We start from the raw sequence: 20,096 nt of genomic DNA, 5'->3' as shown, positions 1-20,096 counted from the left end.
AGGGAGCGCAGAGAAGGGGTCTCACAGAAGTGTGGGTGGGTCAAAGAAGGCTTCCCAGGAAAAGTGACATTAATGTCATAAATGAAAAGATCAATAGGAGTTAGCCGGGATAGGAGGGAACTAAGAGAAACTGTGTGTGGTGGATGCTGCATGTGTTTTGGGCAAGGCATTCAAGAGGACACACAGAAGGACAGGTCTTATGAACAGAGAGAGTAGTATTTAAGAAGCCCATTAGGTGAGACGGTCCCTAAGGCTGTGGTGTGTTGTGTGAGGCATAGTAAGTCATCAAGCTGGACAGCTATGTAGGACCAACTGATGTAAAAATCTCAAACATTTATTTAAGGGTTGAGACTTCATCCTTAGGGCAGATGACTTTCAATACCATTAAATTTTGCTTTTGTGTTACTACTCCAGCTATGTATGGGGAGAGGGTTACGTGCTTTACAGATACTTAGGATAACGTTGAAAGGTGGGAGGGGTTGGTGGCCTGACTGAAGCTCTAGGACAGGAGATGGAAAACAAATGAACCTGACGGTTATACAGGGTCAGAACTGATCTAACCTGATGATCTATTGGAAAAGGGGTGAGGAAAAAGAAACTGCCAAGGATAATGTCAATATTTTGTCTTGGGTAACTGGATTAAAATGATTTCTATGGATGTAGGAAACAAAGGAGGTGGAGCAACTTTAAAGGGAACACAAATTCAGTTTGGCACCCACTACACGTGGCAGATTGTATTTGGCAAAGCTGACCATGACTTTGTGTTTGTTCCAACTGTTTGAGTCTTCTTTAGTGACCAACACGGGCCCATGGTGACATGGGGTCTGTGTTGTTCCCTCACCTTGAATCTGGGAAGGAGCAGTATCAGCTGAATGTAGAAAGTCTGGCATGAATGATGTCTGCAACTTCGAGGCTTGGTTATAAAAATGCTGAGAGTTCTTTTCTGGAGCTTTCAGGAGGCTCACCCTTAGAATCCAGCTGCCATATTATGAAAGCCCAGGATACATGGAGAGGGCATGTGTGAGTGTTCCAGCCAGGAGCCTCAGTTAGTCTCCAGGGGAGGCACCCTCCACCACCACCCGTGTGAGCAGATGCTAATCCCAAGCCTTTTAATCTTCCAGCTGAGGGCCTAGGTGCTGTGGAGCAGATACTAAGCCATCCCTTTCTGCCCTGTCTGAATTCCTGACTCCAATAAGTCAAGAGATATAAAAGATCATTCTTATTGTTTGGAGTCATCTGTATTACATAACAATACATAACAATACACAGCAATACATAACAGATATGCTGCACTTGGGGAGGCCTCTGGGACCTTGACCTAGAGCTCATATGTACATTTCTTTTCCTATCAAAGTTACAGCTCCCACCATCCTCCCTGTTTAAAGAAGGTTGACCCTGACCCCAAGAAATAACAGCTGGGTTGTGTTAAGAAATTTTTATTGTTTCCTTTGGATTTGTGATGAAAGCACATAAAATTACAAGTGGAAGAAACATCATGCCACAAAATTGCATAGAATTATTACAAAAATGTGGATTATGCATTTTAAATAATTGGAGATAGAAGAACCAAAATATGTACATTTTAATAGCTTCAAATACTTTGTCCTATCTCTTTTTTTTTCTTCTTAAAAGGCAAAAGTCACAAGGTCCAATCTGTCACGAACAATATTAATACAATGCACAAGTGCGACATTAAATTCAAAGGAATGCAAGCAATGGCCCTTTCTTTCAGAATTATTTAATGACTGCTTATCTATTAGAGGAGCATTAATTAATGTATGGTGGTACTGAAATGTGGAAATGAAATGTTAAAAACCAAAACACATGACATGTCATTTAACTTTGAAAATTGGTTTACAAGGCCAAAACCACACCATTCTCAGTAGTGTAAAGGTGTCAGGGACACAGTCTAATTTAATACACAACTCTACTTTCTATTATAGGAAAAACCACAGTACAGAGTTTCACACATTCAACAAAGAACAAGGCAAATACATAAAGGCACAAAAACTGCACATCATACAGACCCTTTTCTTTATCTTTTGTCTATTTTCAAGTAATATTAATATTATTAAATGATAATATCACTGTAGTAGTTTTAATGATGCAAGACACACAGTGTTACATACTACCCCACAACTGCAAAAAGTGTCGTTGTACAGATATAAAAATGTGATTACAGTAAATGGCCAAATACAAACGTATTGTAAAATGACTAGATTCTCTAAGAATGAAATCCAGCTACCAAAACAGTTTTGCGTAAGTCAAGGTTATTCAACCTTAGTCTATCTCTGGACTAAAAATGTGATACGGCATTCTGCAATAATTACCACTGTGTTTGGTTATGAATGCTATTATCAGTTCATTCTTCTTCAATTTTGACAGTCTGTAATTTTGTTTATAAAAATGCAGCATTCAATTTTGACCATCCTTGCCTCTTTATGCCTTTCTTTCAAAGTGCAAAGGTAGAATGATTTACAAAAGATTTCTCTTTCAGTGGAAGTTAAGTTTTATTAAGTATCTAATTAACACTCTAAATCCTTCAGATCAAAATATAATCATCTCCAAAGGGGATGTGATGTTGCCCCTCGTGTCTTACTAGATGTGTTTTCTTAATCAAACAGTCTTTCCTCATATCTGAAGTAAGCCTTCATTTTGATTAAAACTTAATTGTGATCCCTAGTTATTGCTTAAAGTTAAATAAAATAATTTCCATAAAAATATTAAATTTTTGAAACACAATTTTCAGGACACAACTGGTTTTTGCATTGTAAAATGTTTTTCTAAACCACAATCAGACAGGTGTTTTTGTTTTTTGTTTTTTTTTTAAGTAAAATAAAGCTGTGAATATTTTGCTTCTGGGCTTTATCTGCAATGTTCTTTGTATCACTCTTTAAATTATATTTTGAAATATAATTAGTCTTTCTTACTTTCAGTAATGGTTTTGACCAGTTTTACCATGATAAAATTTGTTTTTCTAATGCCACTTAAAATAGTAACTTAAAAGATACAGTTAAGTGAATTAAATGTACATACTAAATACAGAATGAAAGAATTTTATGTTAGAATAAAATTTAAGTCAATTAGAATTAAAATTATAGAAGATACTAATAAATTTCCACTTTAATGTTCAATACACTTTTGTATATTCTAACCATTAAAATAAGCTTAAAATCTGATACTTACATCCAATTTTTGATCCTGCAAAATATTTATCAAATTCATAGGTTCTAAATCTCCCTCAGTATACACCAACAACTCCATCAATTGTTTCTTAGCTTTTCCATATAATTTAATATCCATGTAATCTAAATATTTGACCCTTTTCTTCTCCAAACATTTATCCCTGAATTTGGTTTTAAGTCTTATGGAAGAGATTTGGGTCATTGCCAATTAATAAAGACACATCTATACTCATGCACACACGTGTGGCCCAGCACATACACAATAACATGGAGTTAATATATATATATGTATATATATATAATTTATACATGGGTCTGTGTATTCTTTTGATAAATATTCAATCTTCCTCTCTGTATTAAAAATAAATGAACCATAAAAAAATGTCAAACAGCAAAATAACCACTGGAACTTGTTTATTCTGGTTGAATTTCTGCTTAACATATATCAGCTCAACTCTTTTTGTTTAACAGAACAGACCCGTTGTAGCTATTTGATCATTTCAGGCCAACAGCCAATGAATACCCAGACTTTGAGTGCAAATAGTCAATTTGGATAACACACTGCCTGAAAATGTGCAGCCAACTTGCTCATGCAGCCAAATGTACAATCCATATTGCTAAGTCTTGGGATGGCTTCACTGGGAAAGGATACAATCAAATGATTTTGTTTTGCAAAAAAGAAAACCAGTTTACTTGAATCACTATGGTATCTAATAAAGCCATGTCAGCAACAAATATTGATGCCTCTATGATAAATAAATTAGCAAACTGCAAGCCACCGGTGCTTGCAAAGCAAAGGATGAAACCATTTAATATGCATGTGACCTTGAAGACATTGAGTTGAGGGGCAGATAGGAAAAATAAATGCTCAAAATTGGATGATCAATAGTGTTAAATAGTGCTATGCATTTCTCAAACTATTTCTATTACTTTGAAATACTTTACAGTGGAGCTTCAGATAAAAATGTGAGCTCAAAGTTTCTTCAAAGAAGACGCTGTCTTTCATTTAATGTTCCATAGAGCCTGGGAGTTGCCTGCTTTGAATTTACTATTAGAAGGAAAACAAAAATCCCACATACATGCATTCTTCACTAGTAGACCTGCAGTATTTTCTTTGTGACACCTGGAGCCTGGGCATGGGACCTCTGTATGGATCCTTCTGGAACTCTCCATTTGGTGTAGAATTTAGGTTAAGGGATGCTTCTCAGGGAGATGGTCCTGGGCAGTGATCTTTAGAAGAGAGAGTCCAATGGAGCTTGAGTGGCCATGCGTATCTTTCAGTTCTAGCAGAAGCAATCACAGAGGAGTATCAAACTCTTTTCCTGGGTTCTCTCCTTCCACCTCCTCACTGGAGGGGGGCTTGTGGTTCACTTTTCCAGGGTCTGAGGTCAGGGAGAGAGGAGCAGAACCGTGATTGCTGTCTTCACTGATCTTCCCTTTCATGGCTTCCTGTACAAATTCCAAAATCTCCAAGGGCAATCTTTTGAACTTGTCTTGGTATTCTTGCTCCAGCTCCATCTGCAGCTGGGAGAGAGCAAGAGAGGAGAATGATTTGAAATCATTTAGATGTAGAAACTCTTTGAAATAGATGTACGAAGAATAGGGAGAGGAATAAATTAATTTAAAATGTCATTCACTGGTCACCTATAGAGAAGATGAAAAGCAAAGTTTAGCTGGACATGCTAAATGACATCTGAAGCTGAAAGTCAAGTTTGATAGGGCTAAAAAATTTGGGCTAAGATAGATACATCTATAAACACACACTCACATATTCACATTTGGAAAAAGTTTACAGAAGTAATAAACAGTGATCTAAAATTATTACACTTAGAGGTTGCAGCCATGTATAGTTGAGAGCATCAAGATCAACCATGAATTGGGCTGGGGGACCTCAGAAGCTGACTGGGGTGAACAGAGTGGCAGAGGAGGCTTCATGGGCTGCTGCTTCAGCCAGATGCTGGGAAGCCAATGCTAGATGCTTTTGTTTTATTTTGTTTTGTTTTTTGAGTGCTAGAGATAGAATCTAGGGCTTTACACATACTAAGCATATACTCTGCACTGACCACATGGTTGTTCTTCAAGAGAAGTCTGAGGGCATGTTGCAGCTTAGCATGGTTTGGTACCCAACATCATACACACACACACACACACACACACACACACACACACACACACACACGGATAAATAAAAAATAAAAAGAAACAATGCATGTTACAAAGTGAATCCACTCCTGTAACCAACATTTATTTTTATTTTGGACATTTTTTTTTCCATCCTTATTGTGATTCCTTCTCATTATAGTTTTTATTTGCCTTAGAATGTATTAATTTTATGGCCTGGAGAATTTTCAGACTTTTGAACGTCAGGGAAATCTTTCTTCACATGCAGACTTGCATGGCAGCCCTACTCTTAAAATAGTTGCAAAGCTGGGGTTCCTGGGTAGAAGTGGGCAAGAATGGCTACTGGGAAGCCATGCTGTCTGAGCCCAAATGAAAACCCCTAATTTCAAACACAATTTGCTCTATGGATTGAATGATATGCAGGTAGCTTAATCTCAGAACATGTGAAACCACATGGTTTTTCTCCCCCTCTCATTAGACTTGAGGCAACTTTTCTTAAGAGATGTCCTTAATATCTCTAAGACATTTATCTCCATGCTTCTCAACAACAACACACTTTTCCATGCAACAAGATCTGAGTGTATCTTAAAGGTGTACATATGGGATCTTGGCCTTGATTCTGATTCAGGAGGTGTGGGTGGAGATTGAGGCCCTGCATTTCTTGGCAGCTCTGGGTGATGCTGATGCAGGTGGTCTATTTTGGTTATTCTGAGTATCTCCCTGTCTGAGTTCTACTTGAGGTCCCCAGTTATACTTTTTGTCTGGATCCAGGCTGTATATCTTCCACCAGCAGTTTGCAGTGTAGTCTCTGGGACTTTCCCTGACACCTGGAACATCCAGAGTGAAGCCAGTCCTCAGGTCATCTGCCCCTCTAGGTCTTGACCTTCCCCTGGACAGTGTCAGTTGCTGAACAATATCCTATAGTTTAACTCCCCCACTCTTGCTTCCACGCCAGAGAAATTTTGCCAAGTTATTTAAATTCTATTAATAATCTCTATAATTCTAAAATACCCAAATTTCTAAACCAGAAACTTTTAGTAAATTTGTGGCAAACTCAATGACATTAACTGATATAGGGCTGTTTATAGTCCTTATTTATTCTCCTTTTTGAATTATTCATGCTCATCCATCACTCTCCTTCCTCCCTCCCTTCCTTCCTTCCTAACTTCCTTTTTTCTGGTACAGGGAATTTAACCCAGGTTGCTTTACCACTGAGCTGCATCCCTAGTCATTTTCATTTTGAGATAGAGTCTCCATAAGTTGCTGAGGCCGGCCTTGAGCTACTGTGGTGGTCTTCACATATTTAATTGCAAACAAATTAATTAGTTTGATTAGGAGGCTTCTCTGGAGCCTTGTGCTCATGGTGCATGCATCATATTATCTTTATAAAATCAGAAAAGCTCTGAATTCTGAAAAACAGCAGTCCCCAAGAATCTCAGATAATGGATACTGGATCTTGTTTAAATTATTTTTTTCCCATTACATCAAAAGGTGTCTGATAAGAATATCTTAGCCTGAGTATTGAAAGATAATTATTCTCTTCAAATATAAAATGCAGGGTATTTGTGAATATATTGTGCTAATATATGACCCAAGGATGCACTAGGATACAAGACCCAAGGATGCACTAGGATACAAACAGCTACGATGGAGCAAAAGCACCATAAACACAGTCCCACCCTCTGTGTCCTGCTAAAGCAAATCACTGGAGACTCAAAGACAAGAATGCAATTGCCAATTTTTACCCCTGTCCCAACAATTTGGAAGGGAGTGGGGTTTTGACAATGTTTCCCCCTTTTGCATGAGTTTTGAAACCTCAGCCTGGTTTAATGACTCCCATTTAGTATTGTTCCAGCCTTATCTGTTTGCTTCAATTTCAATTCAGTCTTACATGTGATTAGTTTCATTTCCAAGGCAGGTAGGGAAATAGAGAAAAGCAAGGGAAGCTGTTTTCAGGACATGGTAGATAACTATTTTCATTTAGGTTGGATGGGGAAACTTTTAGACATTGATACATTGTATTTGACATAGCAGACAATTTCTCAAGGTTAGTGGTCCTTGGTGGACATGACCCCATGTGCTTGATAAGTGCTCTTTCTTTCTTTCTTTTTAAAATATTTTTTTAGTTGTTGAAGGACCTTTATTTTATTTACTTATATGTAGTTCTGAGGATCGAACCCAGTGCCTCACACATGCTAGGCAAGCACTCTACCACCGAGCCACAAACCCTGCCAAGTGCTGTTTCTTTTTCAAAGATTAAAAAACAAACAAACAAACAAACAAAACACTCAAACAGGAAAAGAATCAAATACCAAATTATCAGTTTTAAATATTTTTAGTAATTAAATTCTAATAAAGAAAATTTTGGTAATTTAATTATAATAATGATTTTTAACAATTTATAATCATTGACCCAATTTTGGCTAAATTATAACTTCGTTGGACTTTTCCTTTTATCATGAGGCATTAGTAGATTTCCTTGTATTCTAAACTAGGTCACTCTTTCATGGTTTATTTGAAATGCTGTACATTATATTCTTTTTAAAAAGTCATTCATTCAGTTAATTTCAAAATTGTATTTACTATTGGATGTCAAGTTAAAACTTTTGCTTTCTTTTGACTGTTTCTAAATAAAACAATTGTTCGTTTTAAGAAAATATGAAAATTATGCAAAGTAGTATCTAGCTCCATTCTAAAAAAGCCCTAATATCTAGTAGTGTAGAGGTATTCCAGCCCAAGTGTTGCAACCTCATGTTTACTAGGACCAGGAAAGTCATGAAAGTAAGAGCAGTAGAAAGTGTGAGGAAGTAGGTGTGGAGGAGATGGAGCTTCGAGAGAAGACATACCCTATCTGACACAGGGGTCAAAATATTCAGCTCTAGTACATGCTTGTTAGATTCTTGTTTTACAAGAAAAGTCAGAAATCCAAATTGTCACATAAAATCTACTGATTAATTTATCATTGACAATCAATTCAAGTTACACTCGGAACCCAAAGATGTTTTCTTGGCATGTGTGTATATTTATTTATTTATTTATTTATTTATTTTCTGTGCAGTGCCAAGGCTCAAACCCAGGCCTTGACCATACGAGGTGGGTAAGTGTATAACCACCCAGTGACACACCCAGATTCCCCAAAAACATTTCCAAACATTGAGCAATAATCTCATATTATCTATAAGAAGAAAAATATACATAGCTTTTGATCTAGAAATTCTACTCTTGGGAAATCTAGTTTATAGAAAATAAAAGGACCAACATATAAGGTTGGAGGTACTATGATAATTACATTCAGAATTTGCAGAGGAAAAAAACAAAAGAAAATCAAACAAAACAACCAGAATGAAACAAAACATCATCCCCTGAAAATAATTTTAACTTATTATCTATTATTATATTTTTTGTTGCATCATTTAAAATGTTTCAGATCTCATGACATTTCACTCATAAATACTATTGCACGCATGTAAAATAAAGATATTTTCTGACATGAAAACATCATAATTATTTAAAGGAAATTAATAACAGTTATTTAATATTATCTAACACTCATTCTTGTTCAAAATTTCCCAGTGTTATTCCTCCCAAATCTTTTCTAGCTTGTCTTTTTAGATCAAAACTCCAAATTAGTGTATTACAATTTAGTTGTTATGTCAGTCTAATTTTTCCCATGTGAACACATGAAATATTTACTGCTTTAAGTTTTTATGACTTGGATTTTAGTAAGAGGTTTGCCATTTTTCTTAGAGAGCACCCTCATTATGAATTTTTCTGATTATTTGCTTGTGCTATTGTTTAAGCTGATCCTTGAACCTTGTATTTCCTACAAACTACAAGTTAAGTCTATAAGCTTGATTAGGAGGTTAACATTTGTTCTGCTAAGAATGCTCAATAGATATTCTTTGACATCTCATATTACAAAGTGTTGGTGTGTGTATAGTTTCAGAGATGCTGTTTGATCATCTAGATAAAGTGATAAATCCAAGATTTTGATTTTGGTAAGACACAGTTTAGCTTTTACAATTGGCAATCATTCTATGGGGTCAAACTCTGGATCCATATAAAATTTCCTTCATGCCCTCACATGTAACTGATGATTCTTGGCTATATAACTGGGTATAAATGTTAATTTTCTAATTATTTCATATTTAACTCGTATTCTTCTGCAAGGAAGAGTTTTCCTGCATCTATGCAGATGAAATTAAATTATCTCTAAAAAGACAGGGTAAGTTTTCATTCTTTTCCTGTAATTACACATTTTTCTAAGAAAGGAGTTGGGAACATAATCATTTCAAAAATGACGAATGAGTTTTTTCACTTCTCTCTTTCTCTTGAAAATAACTACAGATAATATTTTTTTTACTTATTCCTTAGTTTTAAATCAGTAGCAGGCATGATTCTTTTTGATGTTCAAATTGTCTTGAGTTTGATCAGTGGGAGCCCATTCAGGCCCCAGGTCCTTTTGAAAATCCCCATTGGATATTCTGAATATTTCCTTGCTTTTTTGGTACAGTAAGATATCCCAGACACTTTTATATATATATAAATCATCTTCTTTTCCAAGGGACTCAGTTCCTTGTAGAGAAGTCATTAATAAATCAAGCCCTGGGTCCTAAAAGTGCTAATTGCTCCCAGGGCATCTCAGTGGACTATTAGGAAATATGCTTTGAAAAGTTCATGGTACGTATTAGTATTTCAAACTTAAATGTAATATTACATTTTTTCTTAACTTTCTTGCTTTCATATTTGTATACCATTTTCTTTCAATGAAAAAATTTTCTCCTTAACAGCATTAGCATGTTTACTCACATTTATGTTAAAATATACAGAAATAGTTTCAACACAGGGACTTATCAATAAAATAACCTTGTGAAGCTTAAGGGTTTTTTCAGGGTCATTTTATTTCTAGAACATATCCTACTAAGGATGTACAATTATATCATCTTGCTAAAATTCACTTGAAATAATAATCATATTTTTGTAAGGTTATGTGACCCTTTGATAGACATTTATGGTCACTTGTTTTTGTTTTCTCATTGGACATTTTAGATTATTTCACATTTTTTCTTCCTCTCTTCAAGCATGTGCTGTAAAAATTTAAAGTTTAATTTCTCAGTATTTTAACCATTTCAAACACTATTGCCTGGCCTTCAGAAGGTAGACATGATAATATATTACTATAATAATCTTGCTCAAAGTATTTTGAAATTTATTGGTAAAGATAATGGAAAACAGCAAAACAAATAAGCAAGCAGAAGCATTTCTATAAAACAAATAAGGCTTCTAGTTGAAAAAAAGGTTTAGCCAAATAAATGTAACCTAATAAATGGCTTCGAAAACAGGGAGAAATCATAATGATATAATATATAATATAGTTATCATAATAACAATGATAAATATAAAAAGGATGTCCACAGTTGTGTATATATTGTGATTATAACTGTGATTTTTTTTAAGAATTTAGGATTACTTTGAAAGAAAATACTAAAATATATAAACTGTGTTGGGATCATGTGTATTTTTATTTTTTTCTATTTCTTATTTTTTATGGTAACGTGACTTATTTTTAGCATAAAATAGCATTCTAAAGTGAGACAAAAATCTAATATTATTTTAAAACTACAAAAAAGAAAAATACAGAACTCTTAATGTGGGATAACGTGATCAGGACAATTCTGCAAAGAATTATTATAGGGACAATAGTATTTTAACCTCAACATCACCAGTGAGCTGAGTGGATATTTAAAACAGTGGGAAAAACATTTACCAAATACATTCATAGAATGGGTGGTTTCAAAATTAGCCTGAGCAACCTTGTAAGGCCTCTTCTTATTTTTAGAATAATCTCATGAATTTTTACTTTGACCAAGAATAGAAATAACAGGATCGTATGAAAAGGACCGAGGGAGGTTAGTCAAGTTACTGAGGATTGTTGAAAAGTGCCATGTGGGAAAATCAGACTATATTATATATCCTAACCAATCCAGTTTTTGTTTATTTGTTTGCCTCCAAGTTTCCTTAGAATTAATTGAGATGGGACTTTGGGTCAATATGGCTGTGTTTTTAATCCAAAAGCAGGGAAATCTGAATAAAATGGAACAAACATTATTATTTAAACTTATAGCTAAGTTTGAACATGAGAAAAGGAAATCCCTAAATCATGAAAATAACAAAGGAACTTAAAACTATGGGACTCCTGGGGTTGCAGAATAAATTCTTCATCCTGCTGGGCTAGGGTTTTATTGTTCTAAAGGTATGTGAGAGAAGGCATCAAAGGTCTGTGTTAAGAGTACCAAACTGAAATTCCTGCCTAAATCTGGGTGCCTCCATCTTGAAACAGAAGTTAGGAAAACTCTGTCCTTAAACATGGAAATGGGCAAGGAAGCTCTTAATTCTTGGGGCCAATTGGATAAAAAATGTTTGCCAGGGGAGGTAGGGAGGGAGGGAGGGGAGAAGGGCTGGGGAGTGATATTAGCCAAATTATATTGTTACATTGCGTGCATGTATGAGTATGTAACAATAAACCCTATTATATGTACAACTATCATGCTCCAATTTAAAAATGTGAAGTTAAACAAAAAAAGAAAAAAAAAGAGAAACATTTGCTAGGGGAATAGGAAGCTCAAACAAATACCAAGAGTTCAGTTTACAAGGTCACATGAGCCCTGTGAATTGAGTACCCAATGCCAGTAAGTTTAAGCAAAAACAATTCAAAAATTGACAAAATCCATAGCGTCTCAGCAGAGGCACAGCATAGTCAAACAGTTTGGATTCCCTCACAACCCAAGGCAGGAGGGACCCCTATAGATAAACAATTACCAGTGACCATGACTCAAGTTCAAAATGACAAACCACTCATGTAAAAGGCAGCTTTTTTTCAGCCTTGTACTTCCAGGTTGCCATTGACAACTGAAATCTAAAGAAAGGGAGTAAAGTGGTAATCAGTGTATTTCTAGGTCAAAGTTGGAAATACTACAGACCTAAAAGAAATAACTTGGATAGTTCATGCCAATGTGGAAGACTGCAGTCAAGTCACAGTGGGTATAAATTCCTGCTACTTTTTTTCAGGTGTTGGAGTATGGTGCAGGCTTATACTCTAGGAAGATTTTCCCAAATAACTATATTTGCTTGAAAATTAGGCAAAAATTAATTTTCACCTTGTGAATAAATATCAGCTCATAATAGGGTCCATTGCAAAGGGTTAAGAAAGCAACCATAAATTAACCTGTTGTCACAGAGATACACAAAGTAGATAATTCATTTTGGGATAGATAAGACGCTTCCTTTACATTTGGTATAGAACACTTGAATTTTACCAAGTACAACCTTAGGCAGTTTATTTAATCCTTATAATTCCAATCTTCTCATATATAAAAGGGTGATTACTATGCCAATTATCCCAGGCCATTGTTACAAAGTTTAAATAAGATCATGCATCATTTTTACATATTATGATTGCTTATTAATCAATATTGTATAATCATACTTCTAAAAAGAAAGACGGAAAACTGAATTTACATCTAAACACATCTGAAACCCTGTCTAATAAGTGGCCCATGTCCTTTCTAGTTATATCATTTGAGTCATTATTTGGTCAATGCGATATGATGATGGTGCTTGTGAGACCTCTCATTTTGAACTATGTTCTGGTTTGTTGTTGATATCGATGCATTTAACAATAAATAATATTTTATTCATTGGTGTAAGACCTGTATTTGGTCCTGTAGGGACAAGAAACGTATTTGGGGAAAATAGGATACTGAGCTGAATGAATGTTGCAGACCAAGATAGGCTACAGACATTGAAAATGAAGCCTGGATTGTCACCTTAGGGTGATATGGGAAATACTTTATGGAGAAGATTGGATTTAAAAAGTTGGGCCTTGAAGGATCTGCCTGTACCCTTGGTATTATCTTTTCCTGGGGCAGAAGCTCTCAACCTTTTCCTTTTTATATGGGACATATAATCGATGACATTCACTGGGGAGACAGTACTCTATTTAAAACTTCCCTTTTCCTTGCTCAGTTGAAAGGAGTGTGGTTTAAGTAGGTAAAAGTGATTTGAGACTGTGAAACTTAACCTTTGAGTCTGCTCTAATATATAAAAATTAAATCACTACTATATTTCTTTCATTTGTAATTAGCCATAGATCGTAGTGGAGATACCTGTACTTTGTGGTTGAGAAGACTTCTGTAAAGGATGGCTGTGTTCAATAACAGGATGTGCAAGCCTTAGATTAGCTTTTCTCAAAAGTCACTGTACATTCAAAGCACCCAGAGGTTTTGTCAAAATGCAGATTCTGGGGAGAGGCATGGAATTCTGCATTTCTATCTAACAAGCTCCTAGGAGACACAGATGTCACTGGTCTCAGGACCATACTTTGATACTAACACTCCAGACAAAGATCTTCCCAGCAGTTTTCTCCTTTTGTGAATCCTCTTCCTTCCTCACCATTATTTCAGGATATAGGTGTATATTAAATGATTCTTTTCTGTAGATGTTATCACTCTAGACCTCTGGATTTTGTAATATTCAGGTTGAGATTCAAAATGTTCATGGAAGTCTGCTGGGTAAAGGGCAGAATGAGGGTTGCTAAGTGTGCAGGAAAGGAAAGATGGAGGAGCCCAGGAAAAGGTAGACAAAATGCTAAGTAGATCCAAATACCGAATTAATAAAAGCGGAAAGACAGAAGTTAGAGATCATATGATTTACCAAGTGCAGCTGCTAACATGCATTTGCATTTTAAATTTTGAGTCAAAAGCCAAATGCATTCTGACATAACTCTAAAGTGTAAACTCCTCTGTACATCATATTCTCTGTGAAATTGTCATAGAGGAAATTTGCTTATAAAATCATGGAAAACACGATTCCTATGACTTTTCCCCTAGCTCCATCACCATTCCTTCCTTTGTGTCCCTTGGGTCTAAGGATGCTAAAGAGACTTATTTTATAATCTTGAGTGAGTAAACAGCCAGCAAATTATTCAACAAATCCCATCATTTGTGAAGTGAGGTAATGGAAGACTACCACTCAAGTGTTTTAAGGAGAATCAACGTCTGAACCCCAAACTCTTGCCTCCTAATCCAGGATTTTATCTCCACCATTCCAAGCTGACTCCTCACTATGAAAAATGTTAAACTTTCCTAATAGTCCATACCTTATACTTCTGAAATCTCGAAATATATTTCAAAATTTCTTTTGTGATTATCTCACAGACATTTAGAAATTACTGCCGAAACCTTGGAAAGGAATGTTAGCAATTATATAGTCTAATCTTCCAGGACTCCGAAGTTCTGGAAAAGGTTTTTTGCAATTAAATAGCCAAACTCTTTCCTTTGACTTAGTATGAAGCTGTGGCCCACAGAAATTAGTGGTTTTCCAAGGATATGGCTCACTAGTAGTAACACTAGAATCTAGTCAATGTTCTTCTTTGGAGATAAACTAGATTAATGGCTCAAATATTTTACCTTTCTCTAGATCCATAGCTTTTACGTATGACTCTGAGTTCCTTTTCCCAGGGTGCAAGTCTGTTTCTCTATCCTTTGAATATGAAATAGTCATATGACTTTACTTTGGCCAATGGGATGTTAACAGACAAGCCCATGTTTAGCACTCTATTTCCTCTGCAGGTCATGGAAATATGCTGGGAATAGTGTAGTAAAAGATAGGCCACATGGAACAGGGTTGAATCACCCCAATCATCTCAGCCACATATCCAAAAATCATCCTAGATGGTTTAGCTGATGCCCAGAAATGTAGAAAATTATAGACAAGATCCACAGAGACACCTATGTGACCTATAAGGAATCATGGATATATGAACAAGTCCAGCTAAGGCCAGCTGCAGTCAGTCAAGAGTAGCTGGGTACCACATTCTCACAAACTTGCATGCCAGGGAAGTTTTGTGTCTTTTGTGCAGCACTATTACAGCATGTCCCCATGACTCCCATAATATCCCTCAAAAGTGTGCATTAAATTCTGTAGCCTGGACTTAGAATTTATTGTTGATCATGTTCCAGGAGCAAGACATTTGTTTCTTTATTTATATACCCTGGTCATTCAGCATCTAAAAGCAACTTGTAACATAATTTAAGGCAATAATTATGCTACTCAGCAAGATAGTTCATCTCAGCTACTGTGTGGTTCTAGTACTTGATATTTTTGTGTCAGTGCCAGAGTAGTTTCCCTTTATAGAGATCTTAGAGCTTTCTATTTTTATTTAGGTGGTTTCAGTGGGAAGACTCAGCTAGGGTCTATGATAGCTGGGAATAAAAAGATTCTGACTAAGAAGAAAATTTTTGATTTCTCTAAAATCATTAACAATCCAGGTAGTAGTTAGGAGATACTTTGTCAAAAAGAAAATTACTATTTTACTTAAGTGCCTAAAGATTCCTTAACTATTTGAAGACCTGGGTTTTGGTCTAAGGATGCTAAAGAGACTTATTTTATAATCTTGTGTTAGTAAACAGTCAGCAAATTATTCAACAAATCTCATCATTTGTGAAGTGAGGTAATGGAAGACTACCACTCAAGTGTCTTAAGGAGAATCAACGTCTGAACCCCAAACTCTTGCCTCCTAATCCAGGATTTTATCTCCACCATTCCAAGTTGACTCCTCACTATGTAAAAGCAGGATGTATGAGGATCTCAGTAACTTGATATTATGTGTGTTGAGGAAAGAATAACAAATAATTCCAATCTATTTTCCTTGAATGTCTATGACTTCAAAGTTGCTTTCACAAAATATTTGAAAAGTGTTTTTTATTTTTCTTTTATTTCTTTTGGTACTAGGGCTCAAATTCAGGGATGCTAAACTATATCTCCAGTCTTTTTCATGTTTTTTTATTTTGATACAGGGTATCACTAAGTTGCTTAGAGCCTTGCTAAGTTGTTGAGGCTGGCCTCAAACTTGCAATTCTCCTGCCTCAGCCTCCCCAGTTGCTGGGTTGACAAGTATATGCCACCATGCCCAACTAAGGGAAGAGTCTCTTACTAAAAAGTGATGTTGAGAAGTGAAAAATATTTGGCCTAGATTTTCAAGGGATCTTTAGGAAGAGACTGTCTATGTTTCAAAAACCTGCCTTTATCTTACCAGGAGTGAGGCAAAGACTTTCTTCATTTGTTGAAGGACCAATTGTGTTTCCTGTTCTGGGAACTCTGTTTTACTTTTCCACCAGGTGGTTTACCTTTTTAGCATTATCTAGGGGTTCTTTCTGTTGTTGTCTTTTTGTTTGTTTGTTTGTTTGGCAGGGGTGGGGGATAGTGGTATGTAATCCTTTGCTCATAATGTGAGATGTAAATATTTTTTCCCAGTTTGTCTTTTAACTTTGCTTGTGATTTTTTTTTCAAAAATTTTATTTGTAAAATAAAACTACATCAATTGTATGGAATAATAAAAAAAAGTGATGTTGAGGAGAGATTCTATGGTACAAGGTCTATTGTTATCCTGTTCTTTTAATAATAAAGTATGATTTTGTGGAAAAAAATACTCTCAACCAGTTGCAATTAGCCCAATCTATTTCTAAACCTTCACTGGGATTTTCTATTTGTGTTTGTCTTGCTGGGAAGCTACTGGTTTTCCACTTCCCCTATGTAATTCTTCAGTTCAGGGCATGTTTATTTGGTCAGCTGGCTGTTTTTTCTGTTTGCCATTAAGTGTAGTCTAATTTAATTAGACTATTTCTGTAAAGAGTCCAATACTATAAGAAAAAACAAGCAAATGGAAAAATAGAATAAGGAAAGTCACAGTTTTTAAAAAAAAGAGGAAAATTACTTAGTCTATAAGCAATCTAGTACACATTACTAGTAAATATGAAAACAGAACCATAAAAATAAAGGTGGCAATATAATGACAGTAATAATTACAGACAGGTACTATTCTTAGTACTTTCCATGCATTTGCCAACTTAATACATGTACATTACTTCAGAATCTCTGAACACAAATTTCTATGGAGCTCAAGAAACAATAGGAATCTGTGAATTAGATTTAGTGAGGTGAAAGAGAAGTAGCAGGATCTGTGGTCAACTAATCGCATTTCTTATTTAAAGCACTCAAGTTTAGAAATTTTAGCATATACTAAGAGTCAAAGAAAAGGCACTAGTTTGTGGCTTCTTAATTACACAAACTATTAGGAGGAAGGGTATGACAACAAAGGGTGATTTATGCCCACTAGAGAGAAACTAAGACAGACAACACCAGACAAATCCCATTCTCTTCACCACATAAACCCTAAAACAATCAATAAGAAGCCTCAAGTCAATTGAAATAAAAGACAGTTCAAAGGCTAATTATTTTTAGATGCAGAATGTATTTCTTTTCAATCAAGTGGGATGCTACCAACAGGGAAGAATTGAACTTACATTATAAATTCTTATACTGAGTCATAGTAGAAGCAAATGTCAATAGCACAGATGGTGCATGCAACCAACTCAGAGAACTTGGAGTTCCAGTGAAAGAGCCTCCACGGGAAGTCTTGGGTCTCCAAAGGTTTTTGCACATGGAGGTCCCACCCTCAGTGCAGATCAGAGTCTTCTGTGCACAACTTGATGTTAATTTCTTTTAAGACCTAGCAATTTGAGCCCTAGCTGCAACCACTCTCTCTTGACTCAAAGCTGTGCATTGCATTTAAAAAAAAAAAAAGAAACTTGGCTTTGTCACATGTCCTAGAATGAACTCTACTCAGTCCCGGAGAACACCCTTCTCCTGATCACCTAAAATTAGTTTTGGTTTTACTTTTTCCTTTTATAAATGTATATTTCAAGAGTGGTAAGCTGTCCTAGGGTTTTATCAGGATAATTGATTTTGATGCTTAGGGAGTATGTTCTAATTATGTAACCACTCCTTCTAAACATGATGTTTATGGCTCCTACTTAAATTACTGTGGTTTTAGGTTGGCCATTTACAACTCGATATGAAGGGAAGTTAGACATTCCTGGTCTCACAGGTATTTTGAGAAGCCTGATTGTCAGGAGGCCTGAATTTTCCATCCAATATGAAGTTGAAAACTGATGGGATTTCTCAGGAAACTGAAACAGAGTCAGGTAGGAAGATATATGAGTGACAGAGGTTGAGTGGGAACTGTTGTAAAGGCAAAAGATGTGACTTGTGTTACAAATAGCAGCCACCCAAACTTGCCAGCTACTATAGTTGCAGGTCAGTGTACGCCCAAGGGTCACATCTGATTTTTTCAAAAGATGTCGAAAATCTGGATTTCATGTTAAATCTTCTGATTTGTCAGTATTGGCATCTAGATTAAAAATTTATACAACATCATAAAGGTCAATGTGCTACTTAAGGAGTATCTGAATAATATGTTCATGCCTTTTCCTTTGGACTTTAACGATACTTACCATCAAGTCCCCTGAGGCCTCTCCATGCAGGGACAGGCCTCTATTTTCTTCTTTGTTGCATAAGTGAAGACAAAACCACTTGTTGTGATGTCCTGAGTCTTTGTCAAGGTAACTGTCTGTGGGAGGAGGTGTATACTTTCCTTGTCCCTAGATAAGCCTTTGATCCTATTCTAAAAAAGAAAACAGCACTTGGCTGAATAATTTGAGACATCTCCCTCTTTTCCCAATCCCTCATTTATCAGATGAGGATGTTGATGTAACTGTGCTAAACTCACCAGGTTTGGAATGGGAAATCTGATAAACCAAGGTGTTTTGTCAGAAATACTCTTTCCTAAGTATTTATATTTATTTATAAGCATTATATATAATATCATATATTAACAATATTATTAATATATCAATAATATCATATATTAATAACATTACATAGCATATCAATACATTATATATTAATTAATTAAATTAATTAATTAATAATTAATTTATATATTAATATATTTAATATATAATTATATATTATATTAATATATATTAATATTATATACTTACATATAAGTATTATAAATACTTATATATTTATAAGTATTATAGCTCAGATCCTTCTGTTGACAGGTCCATTTCTTTAAGAGATCTATAGAGGTTATTTGGAATATAAATAGGTATAATATAATATAAACTTTGCTGACTTTTCCTTTAGGCTCTTATATGAAAAAAGGGCATCAGTTTAGAGTAATTCTACATTTAGAAGATTCAAATTCCATTATCTTGTTCCATATTACAAAAAATTGCTAATTATCTTCAAAATTAACAGTCACCATTCCATGGTGTCTACTTCACCTGACTAGCAGCTTCCTAGCCAGGGACAGTGTTTATAAGCTCTTCCCACTATGTTTATATCCAGTGGTGGCTGACTGGTTCATGCCAATGAAATATTAGAATATGGTGTTTTAAGAGCACAGGGGAGACTCTGTACTGTCTCAATACCTTTTCCAGCAAGATCCTAGGGAATGAATGTACCACATTATGAAATAAAACTGGTTTCTCTGAATCATCATGTAGAAATAAGCTGTCCACCAACCAGGAACATCCATGTTGGATTGTTATATGAGAAGAAAAAATTTCCTGTATGAAGCCACTGACATTGTGATGTGCTATTCATCATAGAAATTAGTGGGATGCTAACTAATACATTCTCATATATATAATTTATGTTGGATGATTTATATTGAGGTTAGGGGAATAATGAATCTCATCTAGATATTATGAGTATTTCTCTGATTCATGATTATTAACCAAATTTTTATACCATAATGATGACCTCTTAAAGTTGCTGGAAGACTTTTGGTATTCTAAACCTAAAACAGAATTAGAGAATAATCCTAACTATAAATCTTGAGTACTTACAGCTCCTTTTTGGCTATAAGACAAAAAGAACTAG

The 20,096-nt window shown here is 35.3% G+C and overlaps 1 protein-coding gene across 3 annotated transcripts in view; it reads right to left on the bottom strand.

The window, feature by feature from the left end:
* Window positions 1-1,540: 1,540 nt before the first annotated feature.
* Window positions 1,541-20,096, bottom strand: part of Plcb1 (phospholipase C beta 1) — a 710,759-nt gene continuing 692,203 nt past the window's right edge. Inside the window, exons 32-33 of one of the 3 annotated variants that reach the window (XM_047539543.1) lie at window positions 18,659-18,828; window positions 4,578-4,709 (exon numbers count right to left, since the gene is read on the bottom strand). In XM_047539543.1, the coding sequence (XP_047395499.1) occupies window positions 18,661-18,828 (168 nt within the window). In that variant the 3' untranslated portion in view covers window positions 4,578-4,709; window positions 18,659-18,660. Of the gene's footprint in view, window positions 4,710-18,658; window positions 18,829-20,096 lie in introns of all 3 variants that reach the window. The other 2 variants (XM_047539542.1, XM_047539544.1) reach the window with 2 other exon arrangements.

The sequence above is a fragment of the Sciurus carolinensis genome, chromosome 2, assembly GCF_902686445.1.
Source record: "Sciurus carolinensis chromosome 2, mSciCar1.2, whole genome shotgun sequence".
In the NCBI taxonomy this organism is placed as follows: domain Eukaryota; kingdom Metazoa; phylum Chordata; class Mammalia; order Rodentia; family Sciuridae; genus Sciurus; species Sciurus carolinensis.
The sequence above is the reverse complement of the archived record's forward strand: the minus strand, read 5'-3'. Positions and strand labels throughout refer to the sequence as shown.